The sequence below is a fragment of the Haliaeetus albicilla genome, chromosome Z (genome assembly GCF_947461875.1).
Source record: "Haliaeetus albicilla chromosome Z, bHalAlb1.1, whole genome shotgun sequence".
Classification (NCBI taxonomy): domain Eukaryota; kingdom Metazoa; phylum Chordata; class Aves; order Accipitriformes; family Accipitridae; genus Haliaeetus; species Haliaeetus albicilla.
In genome coordinates, this window is record NC_091516.1 from 9,530,678 (window position 1) to 9,549,001 (window position 18,324).

General features: G+C 40.5%; 1 protein-coding gene across 4 annotated transcripts in view; it reads left to right on the plus strand.

The window, feature by feature from the left end:
- The window catches only part of KIF2A (kinesin family member 2A), a 60,179-nt gene that overhangs the window by 15,630 nt on the left and 26,225 nt on the right, over window positions 1-18,324 (plus strand). For 2 of the 4 annotated variants that reach the window (XM_069777389.1, XM_069777391.1), the window contains exons 2-8: window positions 7,605-7,699; window positions 10,485-10,604; window positions 11,039-11,093; window positions 13,139-13,261; window positions 13,826-13,926; window positions 16,277-16,372; window positions 17,161-17,215. In XM_069777389.1, the coding sequence (XP_069633490.1) occupies window positions 7,605-7,699; window positions 10,485-10,604; window positions 11,039-11,093; window positions 13,139-13,261; window positions 13,826-13,926; window positions 16,277-16,372; window positions 17,161-17,215 (645 nt within the window). The remainder of the gene's footprint in view (window positions 1-7,604; window positions 7,700-10,484; window positions 10,605-11,038; window positions 11,094-13,138; window positions 13,262-13,825; window positions 13,927-16,276; window positions 16,373-17,160; window positions 17,216-18,324) is intronic. The other 2 variants (XM_069777390.1, XM_069777392.1) reach the window with 1 other exon arrangement.

Genomic DNA, 18,324 nt, shown 5'->3' on the forward strand with positions numbered 1-18,324 from the left:
TTTGATTGTTTTTTGCACAGAAATTAGATACATATCTTAGATGGGGATTTTTCTGAGTTTGGTAGCTTTCTAGATTGGGCAAGAGTAGATTAAGGTGGATTTTAATTTGATGCTAAAATATACAGGCAGATATGGGAAACTTTATTTGGCTGATACTAGCTTCTGTTTGCAAAATCCCTGTCTGTTAACATTGTAGAGGTTCATAGAGATCATAAAATGTGGTTGTAGCATGCTTGTCATTTGAAGGACTTGGGTATTGCTGTGATAATTTAGAGAATAAAACAAAATGAGTTGGTAGCTAGGGATCATTCACAAAAAATATTAAAATATATCTTTAATTAAAATTATATGTTTTTTTAATATTTAAGAACTTGCTTTAGAAATATAGCAGGTACTGTGTATCTTTAGTGACGCATTTGACAGTGTGATAACACTATTAACTAAGGTAACAGATAAGACCATAAGAAAGACTGGCAAAACCAAAATAAGTCTACATGATGAAGTAAAACAAAACTAAAGCATAACTGTGGTAGATACAAAGAAAATAAAAGGCTCCTTGTTTGTGGATAAATGAAACTTTGAAACAAAATAAAATCAAATATGTTTAGTGTTGTGGTGAAAGAAACATCTGTCACTAGTAACTGCCAGTTTTTCCTTGGGGGATTAGCAGCAGGACTTTTGTGTAGCACAAGGAGGACCACGACAAGTGCGAGTTGCCTGAATAGGGGCGTTGCCATAGTTGATATTGCTGGAGACATTGAGCCTGGAATTCTCTTTTTCCTTGGGATTTTTCCCTTGAAGTTTGGTATGGGCATTGTTCAGTCAGTAGAGGATTATTTTTTACCTCCCTGAGCAATGTGAGAGCAGGAGAGCCCTTCCACCAGAGTCACCAGGATAGGAGCCTGTAGGCAGGAGACAATTTTCTGGACCATGGTAATTCTGGTAAATGCAGTGTCTGTATTTGCAGCCTCATGTTTCTTCTAAACGTGTTTTTGTTTGGTTGGTTTTTTTGTTTGGTTGGTTTTTTTGTTTGGTTGGTTTTTTTGTTTGGTTGGTTTTTTTGTTTGGTTGGTTTTTTTGTTTGGTTGGTTTTTTGTTTTGGTATATGTAACTTGGGGTTTGTATTTTAAAAGAGAGTGAAGAAAGTTCAGATTTTCGCAATTTTGAGTATCAAGTGGCAGAGGGTGAAGGTCAGTCCTGCCCAGGTGTCTCTAGATGAGATAACATTCATGTTAGTCCCTCATGAACATGATCAGAAAAAGCATGAGAATTTCTCAAATGCCTGTTATAATCATTTAAGGGATGGGTAGCTTCTGTTGCAGTGGTCATCAGCAAGAGTCTGTAGCAGATGTTATGTTGTAGTATATTTTTGCATTCATCTATGAGACATCTACTGTTGATGCACTTAGAAAAGCTAAGTGCTTGTCTGATGGACTACTGCCTGGGCTAATATAACACATTTGTGGTCCTAAAGAAGTGGCAAGTTCAGAGGATGACATAAGCTGTGAGTTTCCTTTACTGAAAGTTGGGTCTGTTAACATTGCTATAGTCTGGACCTGCTAAAAATAATTGCCTGGGTTTGAGCTGACAAGCCTTTGTCGTGGTTTAAGCCCAGCCAGCAGCTAAACACCAGGCAGCTGCTCGCTCACGCCTCCCGCCTCGGTGGGATGAGGAGGAGAAAATATAAAGAAAAGCTCATGGGTCGAGACAAGGACGGGGAGGGATCACTCACCAGTTATGGTCACAGGCAAAAACCAGACTTAACTTGGGGAAAAAACCAAAATCAATTTCATTTACTGTCACTAAAATCAAAACAGGATAATGGGAGGTAAAACCAAATCTTAAAAACACCTTTCCCCCACCCCGCCCTCTTTCCCAGGCTCAAGTCCACTCCCGATTTCCTCTCCCTCCTCCCCCACCAGCAGCGCAGGGGGACGGGGAATGGGGGTTGTGGTCAGTTCATCACACGTTGTCTCTGCCGCTCCTTCCTCCCCAGGGAGAGGACTCCTCACTCTTCCCCTGCTCCAGCGTGGGGTTCCTCCCACAGAAGACAGTCCTTCACAAACTTCTCCAATGCGGGTCCTTCCCACAGGCTGCAGTTTCTTCACAAACTTCTCTAGTGTGGGTCCTTTGCGTGGGCTGCAGTCCTTCAGTCACAGACTGCTCCAGCACGGGCTTTCCCATGGAGTCACGGCCATCTCCGGGGTCATCCCCGTGCTGCGTCGTGGGGTCCTCCCGGGGCTGCAGGTGGGCACCTGCTCCCCCGCTCCCCTCCATGGGCTGGGGGGGACAGCCTGCCGTCTCACCACGGGCTGCAGGGGCATCCCCTCCTCCCCCGCTTCTCCTCCCCCTCCTTCCTCACTGACCTTGCTGTCTGCAGAGGGGTCTCTCACATTCCATTCTCCTCCCACCCTGCAGATTCCCCTTCTTAAATCTGTTCTCCCAGGGGCGCTACCACTGTCACTGATGGGCTCAGCCTTGGTCTGACTTGGATCCAGGGAAGCTTGTAGCAGCTTCTCACAGGAGCCACCCCTCCAGCCCCTTCCCTGCTACCAAAACCCTACCACATAAACCCAAACCAGGCTTAAACAACTGTATGCTGGTCATAGCGTAATGCTGCCAGGCAGAGTTCTGCTACATTTTACGGGGGTGAGAAATGAGAGGGTCATAGTGGAAATTGTGAACCTTTCTTCTCCATAGCCTGATCCAGAGCCTGTATGTAAATTTTTATTTATTACGGCTCAAAGGTATTTCTAAGACTTCACAAAACTTTTGCATGAGATGTGTAAGTACAGTCCATTGGGGCGGGTGCACTTGTAATTATGTGGAAGGGTGGGGAATACTGTGGTCTTTTTCCAGCTTTATTTCTTGAGTCACTCGGGAGAGCACAAAGGGGTTTGAGTTACATGTCAGCCAGTGCTGTAGGCCAGACTGTAATTTTAGGAAACACCACCCATATTTAATACTGATAACTTACATTTCTGAAAATATTAAGAAGATGAAAAAACCATGGTTTTAGTACTGTCATTGATCACTGCTTCAGAGTTGTGGTGGTTTGGAGAAGTTTTGCAGGTAAATAATGTCTGGTTTGCTTACAGGTAAGGATCTAAGTACAGCTTGGTATTTGCGATCAGTTGGCACTGCTACCTAGATTGAGGATTAGTAAAATGTTTGATTTAGCCCTGGTTATTTGCTTTTGCTGCTGCTTCCTGAACCTTGTTCTGCACCAACAGCTACCCTAAGAACTCTTACAATAGAGGGGATTTATCTGCTATTTCTGCAGGTATTTATGCTTGCTTTCTTCTGTTTGTCAAATGTTCATCAGATGACTAGGAAGAGAGGGATTGGAGAGTTGATGTTCTTCACTTGTATCAATTAGTGTGAGAATATTGTAATGTGTATTTAAGGTAATGGTAAAGTATTGGCTTCACATACGTTCGTGTTATTTTCCTGTATTTGCAGCAATATTTTCTTCATGCTTTAGTCAGTAGGAGAAAAGCCAGATGCCACATGTTGTATGACAGAACATCTTTACACATATAATAGCCATTTCAAATAACTTCTCCATTAGTTTTGAGCCGTATAGCAATGGAACGACTTCCCAGAAAAAGTTTTGCCTGTGATGTGAATCCTAATCGTGTAAGGAGAGGCACTAGAAATTAAAGAAACGCCGAGTGAAGAGTTGGTGTATCAGCACTATGTCTCTACTTTCTTCTTTTGTTTTTGAGACGTGTGCAAAGATAGTCTTTTTTGAATCACTTGTTCCTTTTTCAGTTTGTTGTAATGCACGTTTGTGTTTACATGGACATGTTTGCATTTCAGATTTTGATACCAGCTCTAGAAAATGCACCAGAAATCAGGGACATTGCCTTCAACCACTCTCTGCAGATTGATTTGGCTCTTACGCTTTAACATTTGCAGCTTGGTCTTGCTTTATATGCTAGACAAAGTTTATGCCAGCCTAATTGGTTGCTGGCATTCCTGAATTTCACAGCTGCTGTATTCAGCTGTGTACTAGAAAAATATAATGGAATACTGTTTGCAGAGAGCAAGAGGCAATTGTAAAGATGTAAATGTGCTTTCTGGCACTTCAATAGCATGTAAACTTTCAGTAACACAAAGAATTTTTAGGAACAAATTGTATGGGTACATTGCCAGTTTAAACATTATATTATACATTTTCTATTTAAGCTGAGAATATTTGGAAGATGGACATAACTTTTATTTTTGTTAGTGTTCTTTTTTATTCAGTCCTGACTTTCTTGGCCAGGGAACAGATGAAATCTGGCACAGAGATGGAAGGTTTATTGTGATTCTTTTGTTACGGCATACTGGCTTACTGTGTTTGTGAGAGTGTTTGGTATTTTCTATTCATTCATCAGCCTGCTTTCATCTCCTTTCACTTGTTATGGCAAAGATTAAAACTTTTAAAATTATTATTTGTTCTCTGTTAAAAGTAATAGAGCACAGGAGCAGGTAATAGGATTTATATGATGGCTCTGTGACTAATACAGTGCCATAGGTTTCAGCTGTGAATAGTGCTTTTCTTCAAAATATATAGAATTTGGTAACATACTAAAGATTATCATAATATTGTATAGAATATGTTTCACTAAACTTACATTTTTCATGTACTGTTTTTCTCTTGATTTTGGATTGACAGCTGGACCAAGCCTTAAAATAGTAGCAGAAGATTATACCAATGTAAGCTTGAGGAGTCTTCCAGTTCCCGCAGTTTCTGTGTTCTTGTGGTCCTGTCCGGGTTTTGTCTGGAATAGAGTTAGTTTTCTTTCTGGTAGCTGGTATAGTGTTAAGTTTTGGGTTCAGTATGAGAGTAATGTTGATAACACACTGATGTTTTAGTTGTTGTTGAGCAGTGCTTACACTAAGTCAAGGGCTTTTCAGCTTCTTGTGCTGCCCTGCCAGCGAGGAGGCTGGAGGGGCACAAGAAGTTGGGAGGGGGGACACAGCCAGGACAGCTGACCCGACCGGGCCAAAGGGGTATTCCATACCATGTGGTGTCATACCCAGTATGTAAACTGGGGCGAGTTGGCCTGGGTAGGGGAAGGGGTTTGTGCAAATTGTTGCTTGGGAACTAACTGGGCATCAGTCAGTAAGTGGTGTGCAATTGTGTTGTGCATCACTTTTTTTGTATATTCCAATTCTTTTATTATCATTATTATTTTCTTCCTTTCTGTCCTATTAAACTGCTCTTATCTCAACCCATGAGTTTTACTTTTTTTCCCAATTCTCTCTCTCCCATCCCACTGGGTGGGTGGGGAGCGAGCGAGCGGCTGCGTGGTGCTTAGTTGCTGGCTGGGGTGAAACTACGACAGGTCCCAGCATGCTCTTTGTAGAAGTGGCAGAAGTGGCACTGCTAAAGGAAGACAGTGGCATCTGTTGCTACTTTGCTGATGGACCAGACAGCTAACTGAAACAGTTCTACAATGGAGTGTTCTTGCACAAAATTAAGTCCCTAGAGGTTATTAAATGCAGAAAAATTAATGGAGAGTTGTATTGAGGACCTTGCATAAAGAAAGCTTGCACAAAAATGCTCATCCAAGGAAATAAGGTATGAGAGCATCATGCTCAGTGGGTCTGCTTCAGCCCAGCGCCCAGCAGAATTTGGGCAGGGTCCTGAGGGCAGGATGCGTGCCTACATAACGTCCTTTGGGCAAGGGGAAATGGAGGAGTGCCCATGCATGGAGGGGAGAGTATGGTGGTGGTCCCTGCCTGTGCATCTCCTGGCAGCACCTTGGTGGGGAATGCAGGCCGGACTGTCCCTGCAGAGCACACAGCTGTAGTGCCTGGGAGATTGGTGCTTGGGAAACACAAATGGAAGGGTTTCTTCAGGCAAAACACAGGCCAGGGAAATAAAACCTAGTGAATGCTGGAGGGAAGGAACAACTGAAGAAAAGGGGGAGGCTTTTTTTTTTTTTTTTTTTTTTTTCAGTTAAAAGACTACTTAACCTTCCTTAATGGTGGAGTGAGTTTTACGCTTTGGGCAAGGACAAGCGTGGAGGTTGTAAATGCATACATGATATATGTTGCTGGCGAGGTGAGCACCACGGATGTGAAAGCAGTGCTGCCCAGGGGTGCTGGCTGCTCTGTGAGCCCCCAACTGCTATGCTTTGCCTGAATTTCAGTTAGTCTCTTCCTCTGCAATTTATATTAGAGTACACAGATTTGCTGTGTACATGATGCTTCCCCATAGTCTCTCTTCTTGCTTAATTTTAACTAGGTGTGAATAAAAGAAATATTAACAGTATACATTTGTTACTTGTGCCATTGGGTGAGATCATTTGGAATACCAGTCAAGGTTTTTCTTCCTTTCTGTCCCTCAGTAGGCCCTAGGGGGCTTAGACTGTGTAAAAACATTAACTTTGGAAAACTCAAATGAAGACTGAAATGGCTAAAACAGAAGTTTGAAACAATCAGCGGAGGAGAAAACTGGAGTGAATTTGGGGAGCTGGGAGCGTTAGTAAAGGAGAAGAGAAAGTGCAAGGTGGAGGAGACCCGGACCAGAGCAGAGGGGTGTGTAAGGACCGCGGTGCGTTTCACCCCTAGCAGGTGCCCGGCAGCAGCAGCATATGCACAGACTGCTCCAGGACAGCTGCTCATGCTTTGGGAGCTGCACGTGGCCCTTGGGCACCTGGAGGGTGGCTGCGGTGTGTGTGGAGTGAGGGATTGCTTGTTCGTGCTATGGCTTGTTAAAGGAGGGTGTTAGAGGAGCAGTTGCATTGGACTCTTCTTTAGAAATCCCAATCCTGGGTACTCTTTTGGCAAAGCACAGATGTGAAATCAATGTGACACCTGAGTCTTGGTCCTTTTGTGTCATTGCACAGCTGCTCTGCTCTTCCAATTGCTCCTTGCTACTGTGCATAGGAAATAAGACACAAAAAATTGTGGTAAACTATTATTTAAGAAGAAAAATCTTTATTCCTACTGAAAGTTTACTGGTTTTATTGTACTTTATGGGGGCTTGCTGGCTTTGGGTCCTCCACTGGAGAAGTCAAAGCAATGGCACCTTAACTCCAGCTCAGCTGTCTGTGTAAGCAAGTGTTTTTAAAATGATGATTTGTGTTATTTTAGCAGGCAGTTTAGTTTTAGTCGAATTACCAACTGATTGGATGCCCATAAGAAATGGATGCCCATAAGAAATGGATATCAGAATACAATTTCAGAGGGCTTCACTCCTGTGTTGGGACATGTAATGTATCAGCCTAGAGAAGGGGGGCAAACAAGCCTTTGTGGAATCTCAGGAGACTTTACTGCCCATTGGAGACTTGTGGTTTTGGGGTTTTCTTCTCTCAAGAAGAGAGTCTAAGTGGTGTGGCTTTCACGTGGTGTTTTGTTTATTTACCTCTTGGTTTTCTGTTCATTGAGCTTTTCACTTGTATGCTGACTGTCCCATTAGGGCCTCCACTGGCAGATCAGGTCTGAGCCACTTCACAGTGTGTGGCCAGGCATCTTCTATTTATCACCTCATTTTTTTTAACCCTCTTCTTCCTGCCTCTCTCTGCGTGTCTCAGTGCAGGGATGAAAATAACTTCTGGAAAATTTTTCCACCAGTTAGTAAATGATCATTTGTGTTTGCGTTCCAGGCCGAATTCACCAGGCTATGGTAACATCCCTAAATGAAGATAATGAAAGTGTAACTGTTGAATGGATTGAAAATGGAGATACTAAAGGCAAAGAGGTAAAATTAATAATTTTAGAACTTTTCTATTTTAAAAAAATGTGTAATCTGCATGAATATTACTTTGGAATTTGCACTGGAAACAAAAAGAATATATAAATCTTAATTTACTTGATTTTTTGGTTACAGTCTGTTTTGCATGGGAGCTGTTGGGCAGATGCTCGTTTCTGTTGTATTATATTTGGCTTCCTGAGCTCTGTGTTATAACTTTTAAATAGTTCTATTCATCAATTGATTTTGAACCAGATTACAAAGGCTGACCTTGTTATCCTCTTTTTACAAGTAGAAGAATGAAATTTTTGAGAGGGAGAATGACCTGCAGTTCAGACAGAGAACTAGTGGGAGAACTAGATTAGAAATCTTTTTGTGTTTGTATTATTGAGGAGTTGAACAGCTAGTCTGTTTGCTTATTTATTTATTTTTGCCAATATTTTTCCAGCCTTGCTTTGCTTGAGAAATTGTGTCTTTGTGTAATGCTCCGCTATCCTCTCTTTCTTCAAATTTTGGACCATGTTAGCCATTTGCAGCTGAGATTTGGAGAAGCATCTCAGAAATAATAACACTTCATTGGTTTTGTGAAAACACAGGAAAAAGAAAAAAAAAATTGCGAGAAGGTTCTGGTGCTCTCATCAGCTGAGCTCATCCCTCTGGACACACAGAATCCATACAGTAGTGAGGTCTTTGAAAGATCCAGCCAGGGGAAATCATAGAATCATTCAGGTTGGAGAAGACCTTTAAGATCATTGAGTCCAACCATCAACCATGCCCACTAAACCATGTCCTGAAGTGCCTTGTCTACGCACTTTTTGAATACCTCTAGGGATGGTGACTCCACCACTTCCCTGGGCAGCCTGTTCCAATACCTGACAACCCTCTCAGTAAAGAAATTTTTCCTAATATCCAACCTAAATCTCCCTTGCTGCAACTTGAGGCCATTTCCTCTCATCCTATCACTAGTTACTTGATAGAAGAGACCAGCACCCACCTCACTACAACCTCCTTTCAGGTAGTTGTAGAGAGCAATAAGGTCTCCCCTCAGCCTCCTTTTCTCCAGGCTAAACCACCCCAGTTTCCTCAGGCACTCCTCATAAGACTTGTTCTCTAGACCGTTCACCAGCTTTATTGCTCTTCTCTGAACACGCTCCAGCACCTCCATGTCTTTCCAGTAGTGAGGGCCCCAAAACTGAACACAGGACTCGAGGTGCGGCCTCACCAGTGCCCAGTACAGGGGAACAATCACCTCCCTGCTCCTGCTGGCCACACTATTTCTGATACAGGCCAGGATGCCGTTGGCCGCCTTGGCCACCTGGGCACACTGCTGGCTCATATGCAGGTGGCTGTTGACCAACACCCCCGGGTCCTTTTCCATCACGCAGCTTTCCAGCCACTCTTCCCCAAGCCTGTAGCGCTGCATGGGGTTCTTGTGACCCAAGTGCAGGACCCAGCACTCGGCCTTGCTGAACCTTGTACACTTGGCCTCAGCCCATCAATCCAGCCTGTCCAGATCCCTCTGTAGAGCCTTCCTACCCTTGAGCAGATCAACACTCCCGCCCAGCTTGGTGTCATCTACGAACTTACTGAGGGTGCACTCGATCCCCTCGTCCAGATCATTGATAAAGATATTAAAGAGAACTGGCCCCAAAACTGAGCCCTGGGGAACACCACTTGTGATCCGCTGCCAACTGGATTTAACTCCATTCATCACAACCCTTTGGGCTCGTCCATCCAGCCAGTTTTTCGCCCAGTGAAGAGTACACTTGTCCAAGCCATGAGCTGCCATCTTCTCAAGGAGTATGCTGTGAGAGACAGTGTCAAAGGCCTTGCTGAAGTCCAGGTAGACAACATCCACAGCCTTTCCCTTACTCACTAGGTGGGTCACCTGGTCATAGAAGGAGATCAGGTTGGTCAAGCAGGACCAGCCCTTCATGAACCCACGCTGGCTGGGCCTGATCCCCTGGTTGTCCTGCACATGCCATGTGAGCGCACTCAAGACGAACTGCTCCATAATGTTCCCCAGTACCGAGGTCAGGCTGACAGGCCTGTAGTTCCCCGGATCCTTCCTCCGATCCTTCTTGTAAATGGGTGTCGCGTTCGCAAGCCTCCAGTCAACTGGGGCCTCCCTCATTGACCAGGATTGCTCATAAATGATGGAGGGTGGCTTGGCAAGCTTCTCCGCCAGCTCCCCCATGGGAGTATGTAGATACCAAAGCACTTTAGGATTTTTAGGAAACCAAGTTATAACAGACCTGAGGCCAGCTATTTTTAAGGTCCTGCCCCTCCCCCCTTACATTTTACAGCATTATGAATGAGGAACACTTAAAAGAAAAAAAATATAGCATGATAAATTCAACATGGTTTCAACTGTGCTTTTATTTTTTGGGTGGTTGTAATTCATCTGTTTCTTTTGCACTGTTTGGGAAATTTCAAATAATTGAGACCTCTTTATGTTACAGAATGTCTTTCATATTTTGCAGTAATTGTCAAATTACTGCAGTAATACTAACTACTTCTGTTTTAATTTAATCACTTTACAAAATTATGAATATCTATTGGTCATTTTTAATTCATCCCTTTTGAAGGGTGTGTTTTCAACTAATACAAAGACCAAAGCTTATGCTGTTTTTAGTGAACACAAAACACGACAATTCCAGTTTTAGAATTAACAAATTGTAGGGTAAAAACCCTAAATATATTTACTGTTTATTCTCAGACGTAACAGGAGAGATGGAGAGGGTGAATACTGTTTTAAGATTCATAAATGTGTTTTATATTTTTTTTTACACAGATTGACCTGGAGAGCATATTTTCACTTAACCCAGATCTTGCACCTGATGAAGATATTGAACCTAGTCCAGAGACACCACCACCACCTACCCCATCAGCTAAAGTAAACAAAATTGTGAAGGTTGGTAATATCTATGCAACATGTTCATGTTAAACTGACAATACTGCTATACATGTTGTTATGCTTGAATTCTGAGTTTTAACTTTTGTGTCTGTGGAGCTATTTGATAACTGTGTTCCTTTATTTTTCCTATGGTGAATAGTGGTTTTCAGACATTTTTTAAGAACAGGTTTGGCAGAGAGGGAGTTGGGAACTAAGGTACCTAAATATATCTCAAGGAAAAATATAGAAGAAGTTTTTGAGGTTGTTTTGAAAGATTATGTATAGTTCAAGCAGTCTTCACCCTAGGCTCTTCAGGGAGAGATTTGGCAGCAATCACCTCTGTATTGCTGATGTTGTGTTATTTTCATTCACTGGAAAGAAGCAGAGGTGGGGCTGCAGGTTTTTTGTTCAATAATATGGTCATCAAATAACAGGGATTTCTTTCTTTATAGAGTCGACGAACTGTGGCATCTATTAAGAATGACACCCCTGCCAGAGATAACAGAGGTAAATGTTATCTCTTTCCATTTCAAGGAAGTTAAAAATATGGGAACATGGTAACCTCCTGCTCATCTAACATTCCTTAATAGTTCTGCATTTCTCATTCGGTATGTATGCATGTGACATGTAAAAGACATGGTATGTCATTCCTAGAATTATTCCTGTGTATATTTAGGAATTCATGCTGTACAAATAGTCTTTATATGCAAGTTTAAGCAATACAGCATTAGGAAAGTTAAGCTGAATGAACTGAAGGTGCAAAAATTTGAAGTTAATAAATTATGCTACATGAAGTCTTGTGTGGACTTTTCCAAGTTAAAGCATCCTCAGTTTGCTTCAGGTTAATTCAGTGTTTCAATATACACTAAGTAGTATGCTTAAAATTCTTACACTTTCAATCTTTTGACTTAGGTTTGTAACAGTCTGTGTGTAAACATTCATTCAAAGGGTACTTAAGCCCTATGGGTTAATTCTCACTCTACAGATAATAGCGAAAAATCTACAAAAATGCTGAAATACCACAGGAGGATAGGTGAAAAGTATGTATTGGATGAATACAGATGTAATGTATTTTATAACATGAGAAAGAATAGTTACTGCTTATTGTTTTCATTTTCTCTCCTGCATTAAAGTTAACTAACTTGTACAAATGATGGTGATGATTCTTTTTCCAAACATTAATCTACTGTCATTAATTCAGACTAGATCCCAGTCCATCTGTTTAACTTGAAAAACAAGTGGGCTTGCATATCTTTGCAAGTGTTCAGACTCTTCTGGTGGATGATTGGGACCACTTTTGCCCTTCTGCCATTTGCCGCTGGAGGTGTTAAACAAATTGAAAATCTCATAAGACGGGGATAAGTTTTTTCAAACTAGTATGGTTTAAATTTGAGACATTGCACTGATGGGCTGTCCTCACATCCATATATGTTGTTGTTTGTAGTAAATGGTCTGTTTGGTATGGAATAACCCCGTAACTTGTATTTTAGTAGGTCTTATGCATCTTGCTATTCACAGTCGGCCTAAGTATTTGTTCTTTGTTGGCCTTGTAATTAAGCTTTTCTCAGCACACTGCCTTATTTTGTGTAGTCAATTTGTGCTATAAACTAGAGCTCCTATCATATTTGGAATGCTGTGGGTATTTGTGTTGTCTGTCTGTTCCGTTCGATACCTGTTTCCATAGTTGTCTCCTTGTTGCACAGTGAGCTTGCCTTTGTTTGGAGTGTTATCTCTGGCTGCTCATCAAAGCTGATACCTTCACTTTCGTACTCTTCTGGCAGACTCTCTTAGGAGTGTGTGCAGGAAATGGGCCAGCTGAAGCAGAGCTGCTTGAAGTAACTCTTTGAAAAACAGTTTAAAGCATTCAGCTCTACCAAAGAGGCTTGCATGGTCACTACTCCCACTGCATTCACTAGGAACAGACATCACTGCATCTTCAGAAATTGGCATCCTTAGCACATATAGAATCAATGCATAAGTTTAGACATACTGATATTGTCTGTATAACTTCCAGTATAGTGTCAAAAAGGTTTGTTTCTTCCACTCACAGATTGAGCTGCACTTTACTGTCTTTCATTTGTATCCCCTTGCTCCTCCAGAGATCCTGGGCTTAATGGCGTGGGACTATTTTATAACATCTAGAAAATGTGAAACAGCGGGGCTTCTTTTCTTACTGGGTTTTTGGGCATAATCACGATATAAATAAAATTTCAGCACTTTAAGCTTCAGGACTGCATATCTCCAAGTCCACACTTTGTTCTATGCACATAATAAGTTGTACTAATTCTGCAGCAGAGTATTTAAAAATATGCACGTGCAGCATTGGTACTTAATAATTATGTTGTGTTGGTATATAACACTAGGATAAGAACGGCTGCATACCAAATGTCTTTATTAATAGACTTTCTACATGTATGGCTCCATCTCACCTCCAATAAATTGCTGTGTCTGGAAATGGGCCTTGTTTTATCTCGTCATAACAAAGCATTTCAGAATCAGATAGAAATGTTACTCTTCTGTGTCCAGATAAGCTTTGTGCTTTTCCTTTGCAGTGGTTGGTTCTGCACGTGCGCGACCTACTCAGCTTCCTGAGCAGTCTTCCTCCTCTCAACAGAATGGTAGTGTTTCAGATATATCTCCAGTTCAAGCTGCAAAAAAGGAATTTGGACCCCCTTGTATGTAAACCGTGTATCAAGGATTCATTCATTCTGGGCGTTACATGTACATTCTCTTGGATTATGTTGTTGTCCATAAATGACAAATGGTCCACATGCACAGTTGTCAGTGGGCTTCCTTGAGGAGCTTTGTCAGAGAGCTGTGGCTAAACAAATGTACACTTTTTGTCAGTCGTGTTAGTTTTTGGAATTTGTTTTTCCTTTTTTAACCATGGCAGTGTTGTTTGTTTTTTTTTTTTTAATTTGCCTGGGCTTTCTTTTAATTCAAACCAAGAGATCACATGTATCTGTCCCAATATTTTTTGAGGGTCATTGTCCTTATATTTTTGGTCATGTAATTATTGTCCCATCCCCATTATTTTTTTCTAATTCATTCATTTGATGAATTTTAGAAATAAAATTGCCATAATTATTCTGTTTCTGATCATAATACTGATTTGCTTGAAAAGATAGTTGATATAAATGCATTCTAATTATTGATAAATTAATATAATTGAAATGTTACAGTGTAAATACTAAATTCATGCAACACTGAAAATATAAAATGATATCATTTTCTTTAAGCACGTAGAAAATCTAATTGTGTAAAAGAGGTTGAAAAATTGCAAGAGAAACGTGAAAAAAGACGGTTACAGCAGCAGGAACTTAGAGAAAAAAGAGCTCAGGTTAGTATTTTTAGCTTGAATGGAAATGTATGTCAGCAAGAGAAGAAGTTTGTAAAATCGTTGTGCTTTTTTCAGTCTTTAATAATTTTTATGAACTGCAATAATCTTGAAATTAAATGTTTTTATCCTGTATACAAGTTTGATAAATATTTTGGTGCTTGGCACCATTGCTCTCATAGCTGTTACTTTAGACAGCTTTCACCCTCTTTTTCTTCCTACAGAAATAACTGCTTACAATTGCTTATCTTGCTGTATGTTCTTTAAAGATCAGGTACTGATGATAGCTGTTTCTTAGGGAAGGTATATTGTTGAAAATAATCAAACCTTTGGCTTTTAGATAGGGCTGTTATTTACAGGAGGTATTATAGCATTATGATAAATTGTTCTTTATGATCTTTGATGCTTTGTAGGAGATTCATTTGAGACTTAAGTTTGAACAGTGACTTTAGTTTTTATCCTTAAACCGGTCTGTGCATTTATAATTTAGCTTTGCATCATGCAAGCAGCTTGGGAGCAAATTGTTAGAAACCTGTGTGAAAGAAATGAAGTTGCTAATCCTGTGAGAAAAATCTCTTAATATTAAATGACTTTCTGTCACAGTAGTGCAAAAGCTTTAGCAAAACTAGTAGTGTAATCTTGTTGGCAGCCCTGTGCGTATGTGTTAGTCTTTAAAGAGATACTACCAATCCGCTACTGACATGAGAAGTAACAACCACCGAGTAAATAATTCAGGCAATTTGCTTCATGGTTTAATGATGTTTCTAAGCTGACCTAAAATCACCTATGTTGAATTCATGTTCTCTAATTTCCATCCATTTAAACAAATGCAAAACATTACTATGTCTTTCTGTGTGAGGAACAAATATTTTTTGGCTTCATATATTAAGATACTTTGATGTGGTAATACAGCTAAAATTTTCTTTTTATTGCTCCTGTGAAAACTGCCTTTGCATCTGAGTCTTAAAACTTCTGTATGAGGAAGCTCTGTTTGTCTTGTTGACCTGTATGTACCTGTGCTTCATGTTGCTTTGTGTATTCTGTTGTTGTTGCTATGAAATGCAGCAATAATTAGCCAAGCACTTCCTTTAGTGGGCAAGACCTTTAAACAAGGTTTGAAGAATATCAGGCAAACACTTTTTCCATAATAAGCAATACTGCTTTATGAGTGTTAGAAGGAAAGGTTTCAGCAGGAATACATTTTGTGTGGACTTATTGTCAGCAGTTTTTAGTTCACGGTAGTCAGGGTGAACAACAGCAAGGTACAGTCAACTTCTGGTTACCAGGATGCAATTTTATCTGAAGTGAGGATCGGCTGTGTCACAGGTGCAGACATGAGCTGGCTCCCTTTCAGCTCGTTAACCCCAATGCAGTGCTTTCTGAGAGTGCCTACACTGTTTCCACAGCCAGCTGTGATCCAGAGGGAGTTTTGTATCATTTGGGGGGAGCCATGCAAAACTTAATAAGGTCTGACCACCAGAGCTGGCTATGTGTCGCATGAGCACCATGTTCTGAAATGGTGTAAAAACTGACAGTTGCAGGGAGAAGTGACAGGAAGGACACTTGATCAATTCTGCAGAGAACCAGCTTAGTTCACAGTAGGCTCAGGCTTAGCAAGGCTTGAAGGGGCTCCGTGCATGGCCTCTTACATGTCCATTCACTCTGGTACTGATGGCACCAGGTTTAGAGATGGGAGGTCTTCTGAGCCTGGATGTAGCCTACTGTGCATGCTTGGGATTGCTTCTGCTTTTTGGGGGGCTCTAGGAGTGTTAGAAGAGTTTCCAATGCACCCAAGTAACTGTAGAAGTTAACTCAGGACCAGGAGTAGGATCAAGCTCCTTTAAGAGACTTGGATCCAGCAGGATTGTGTTTAGAGCAGCTGGGGTGCCTGCACGATCTGCAGTGTGTGTTGTACCTGTGTAATGGAGTGTATCCATTCGTCCGTTGGCCCAGCTTATCTCAGATTGAGAAGCATTGACTGTATAAGCTATCTGGTGTTGTGCAGTGTTTGGAGGTGTTTCTTTAGTGTGAAGATTCCGGCAAAGGCAGGAGTAATTTCTCTTTCTTGAGTAGACTGTTAATGAGTCCTCAGTTGAAAAATATTTTCTATTACATGCCAACCAAAACCATGAAGTAGAAAGCATATAATTGTTTTGCCTTGTGATCAGTAAATTAGCTACATCAGAATGGAAAAAGGCATTAAACTTGCATTTGAGACATTTCTGGTGTTTTGGAGAAAAAATAAGATTTCAGTTAATGTGTATTTTTTCTTATAAATAAATGCAGAATATGCTGAAGTTAGTCCATTTCAGGAAGAAAAGTATATTAGAAATTCTGTTGCTTTCTTCCCTAGGATGTTGATGCTACAAACCCAAATTATGAAATTATGTGTATGATAAGAGATTTCAGGGGAAGTTTGGATTATAGACCACTGACAACTGCAGATCCTGTAAGTAATCCAGCAACATGGAAGTTTTTTATCCTTCTGTATTTTTCCTGTGTTTTCAATTTTTTCAATGTATACTGCTGTCTGTAAACATGAAAAATAAGTAGTTTGATATGTATTAGTATTCATTATAATATGGGTTTATTTTTTCAGTAATTTGATGGCATTTAAATTAGTAGGTGTTGAAAGTCCTAGGTTACTAAATTATTGTTAATTATGTTATGTCATTTAAATACCTTTTTACTAAAAAATAATACCAATATGTAATAAGTAGTCACTCAGTCTCTGTATTGTAAATTTTCCTGGGATGCTAGGGGATGTGCAAACAAAACATTAAGGTTCTCTGAAGAATGCTGTTGAGTATAAAGATTAATATTTGATCTTTGAAGGTGATGAGGGCCTTGGTTTGCAGATAACTCAGAGGAGCAGAATCCTTAAATGATGAAGATTATTAGATCTCTGTGGAAGTCGGAGATTGTGATGATTTCTGTCAATAGCGTATCTACCCTGTTAGAGCTGGATTTGCTTGCAATACTCCAAGATGTACCTGCTACTCTACAGGATTAGATCACTGTCTGCAGGGAGTTTTGTTAATTGTGGTTCCCCCTTTTGGGCTCTTGGCTATTGTGCAGACGCAAGGGGCTTTTACATGTTCAGATGACTCGCTGTCTTGGAAATGTCTCTTTGTTTAAATGATTGGTTAATTAATTCAAGAATAGAAGTAAAATAAAGTAAAATATCATATAACTGGAATTGGGGTATAGTTTACTGAAAGATAGTTTCCTTTGCAGATTGATGAGCACAGGATATGTGTTTGTGTACGAAAACGACCACTCAATAAAAAAGGTATGACCATTGAAGATTTTGCTGAATTTTTTCTCTGAAAAGTTGCTTCTGGTAGCGATATAATTTGTCTTAAAGACATCTAGAAATACTGATGAAAGGTAGAACTGTTATACTAGACTATATGTGTGACAGACCCACAAAATTCATAGACTCATCATAAGCTGGATAAAGATGGGGAGAAAAGTAGTGTTAAACTAAAAATGTCACCATTTTATGGATTGGAAGCTGAGGCACAGAGAGACTGCAGGTTTTTTCCAAGGTCATCTAGGATGTATTTAGTTGATCTGGGCATTAATTCTACTGTAATTTCGTCAGTATTCTTACATTGCATTAGGATCACCATTCTTTTAAACTATCCTTCAAGTTATCTCCTGAGCTACCCAGTGAAAACTTTCATATGCATTCTTTGTACATCTACTTTTATACTTTCGAGCGGTTTTGAATCAGACATCAAGGGAGCAATTCAGTTGCCTAAACGCTGATGTCTTATGACATTTTAGGTGCCCAAATGTGTCCGAGACATGCTCATGGGGCTAGTGGATTACAGATAAACTGGAGACTTGTATCCCCTGGAGTTGCAGCTCAGGGCTGGGCAAGATACCCTAGAGCATATGAAATGCCGCTAAAAAACTATTAGGTACTGGAATGACCCCTTAGTGACTTTTTTAATATGTGATTAGTATTACAACTTTTTTTCTTACTGCCTGCTTATAAGACTGCAGTCTGTACTAAAAAAAAGAAAAAAAGTTCAGGTTTTCAACTCCAGTTAAATCCCAATCTTCCCATGAAGTTCTTTACTTTCAGCAGGAAGTTATGAATGCAAATGCTTCTGGACTGCAGCCTGTCTGAATCCAGTGCTTAAGTAAGCTGCATTTTGTTTTGAAAGATGTTTCTTTCCTTCTCTTTCTATTATATTTTGTATAGCTAAAGGAGTCAAAGAGCATCGCTCTGACTCTGAAACAACCTGGGATGCATTTATTATTTTTGTACTGTCAGAACTACATGCTGAGGATTCTCTGGAGCATATCCATAGGAAAATGGGAAAATTGCATGAGAAAGGGGAATGATATGTTGATACTGGTATATAGTTAGTTTTTGTCCTATTTTTT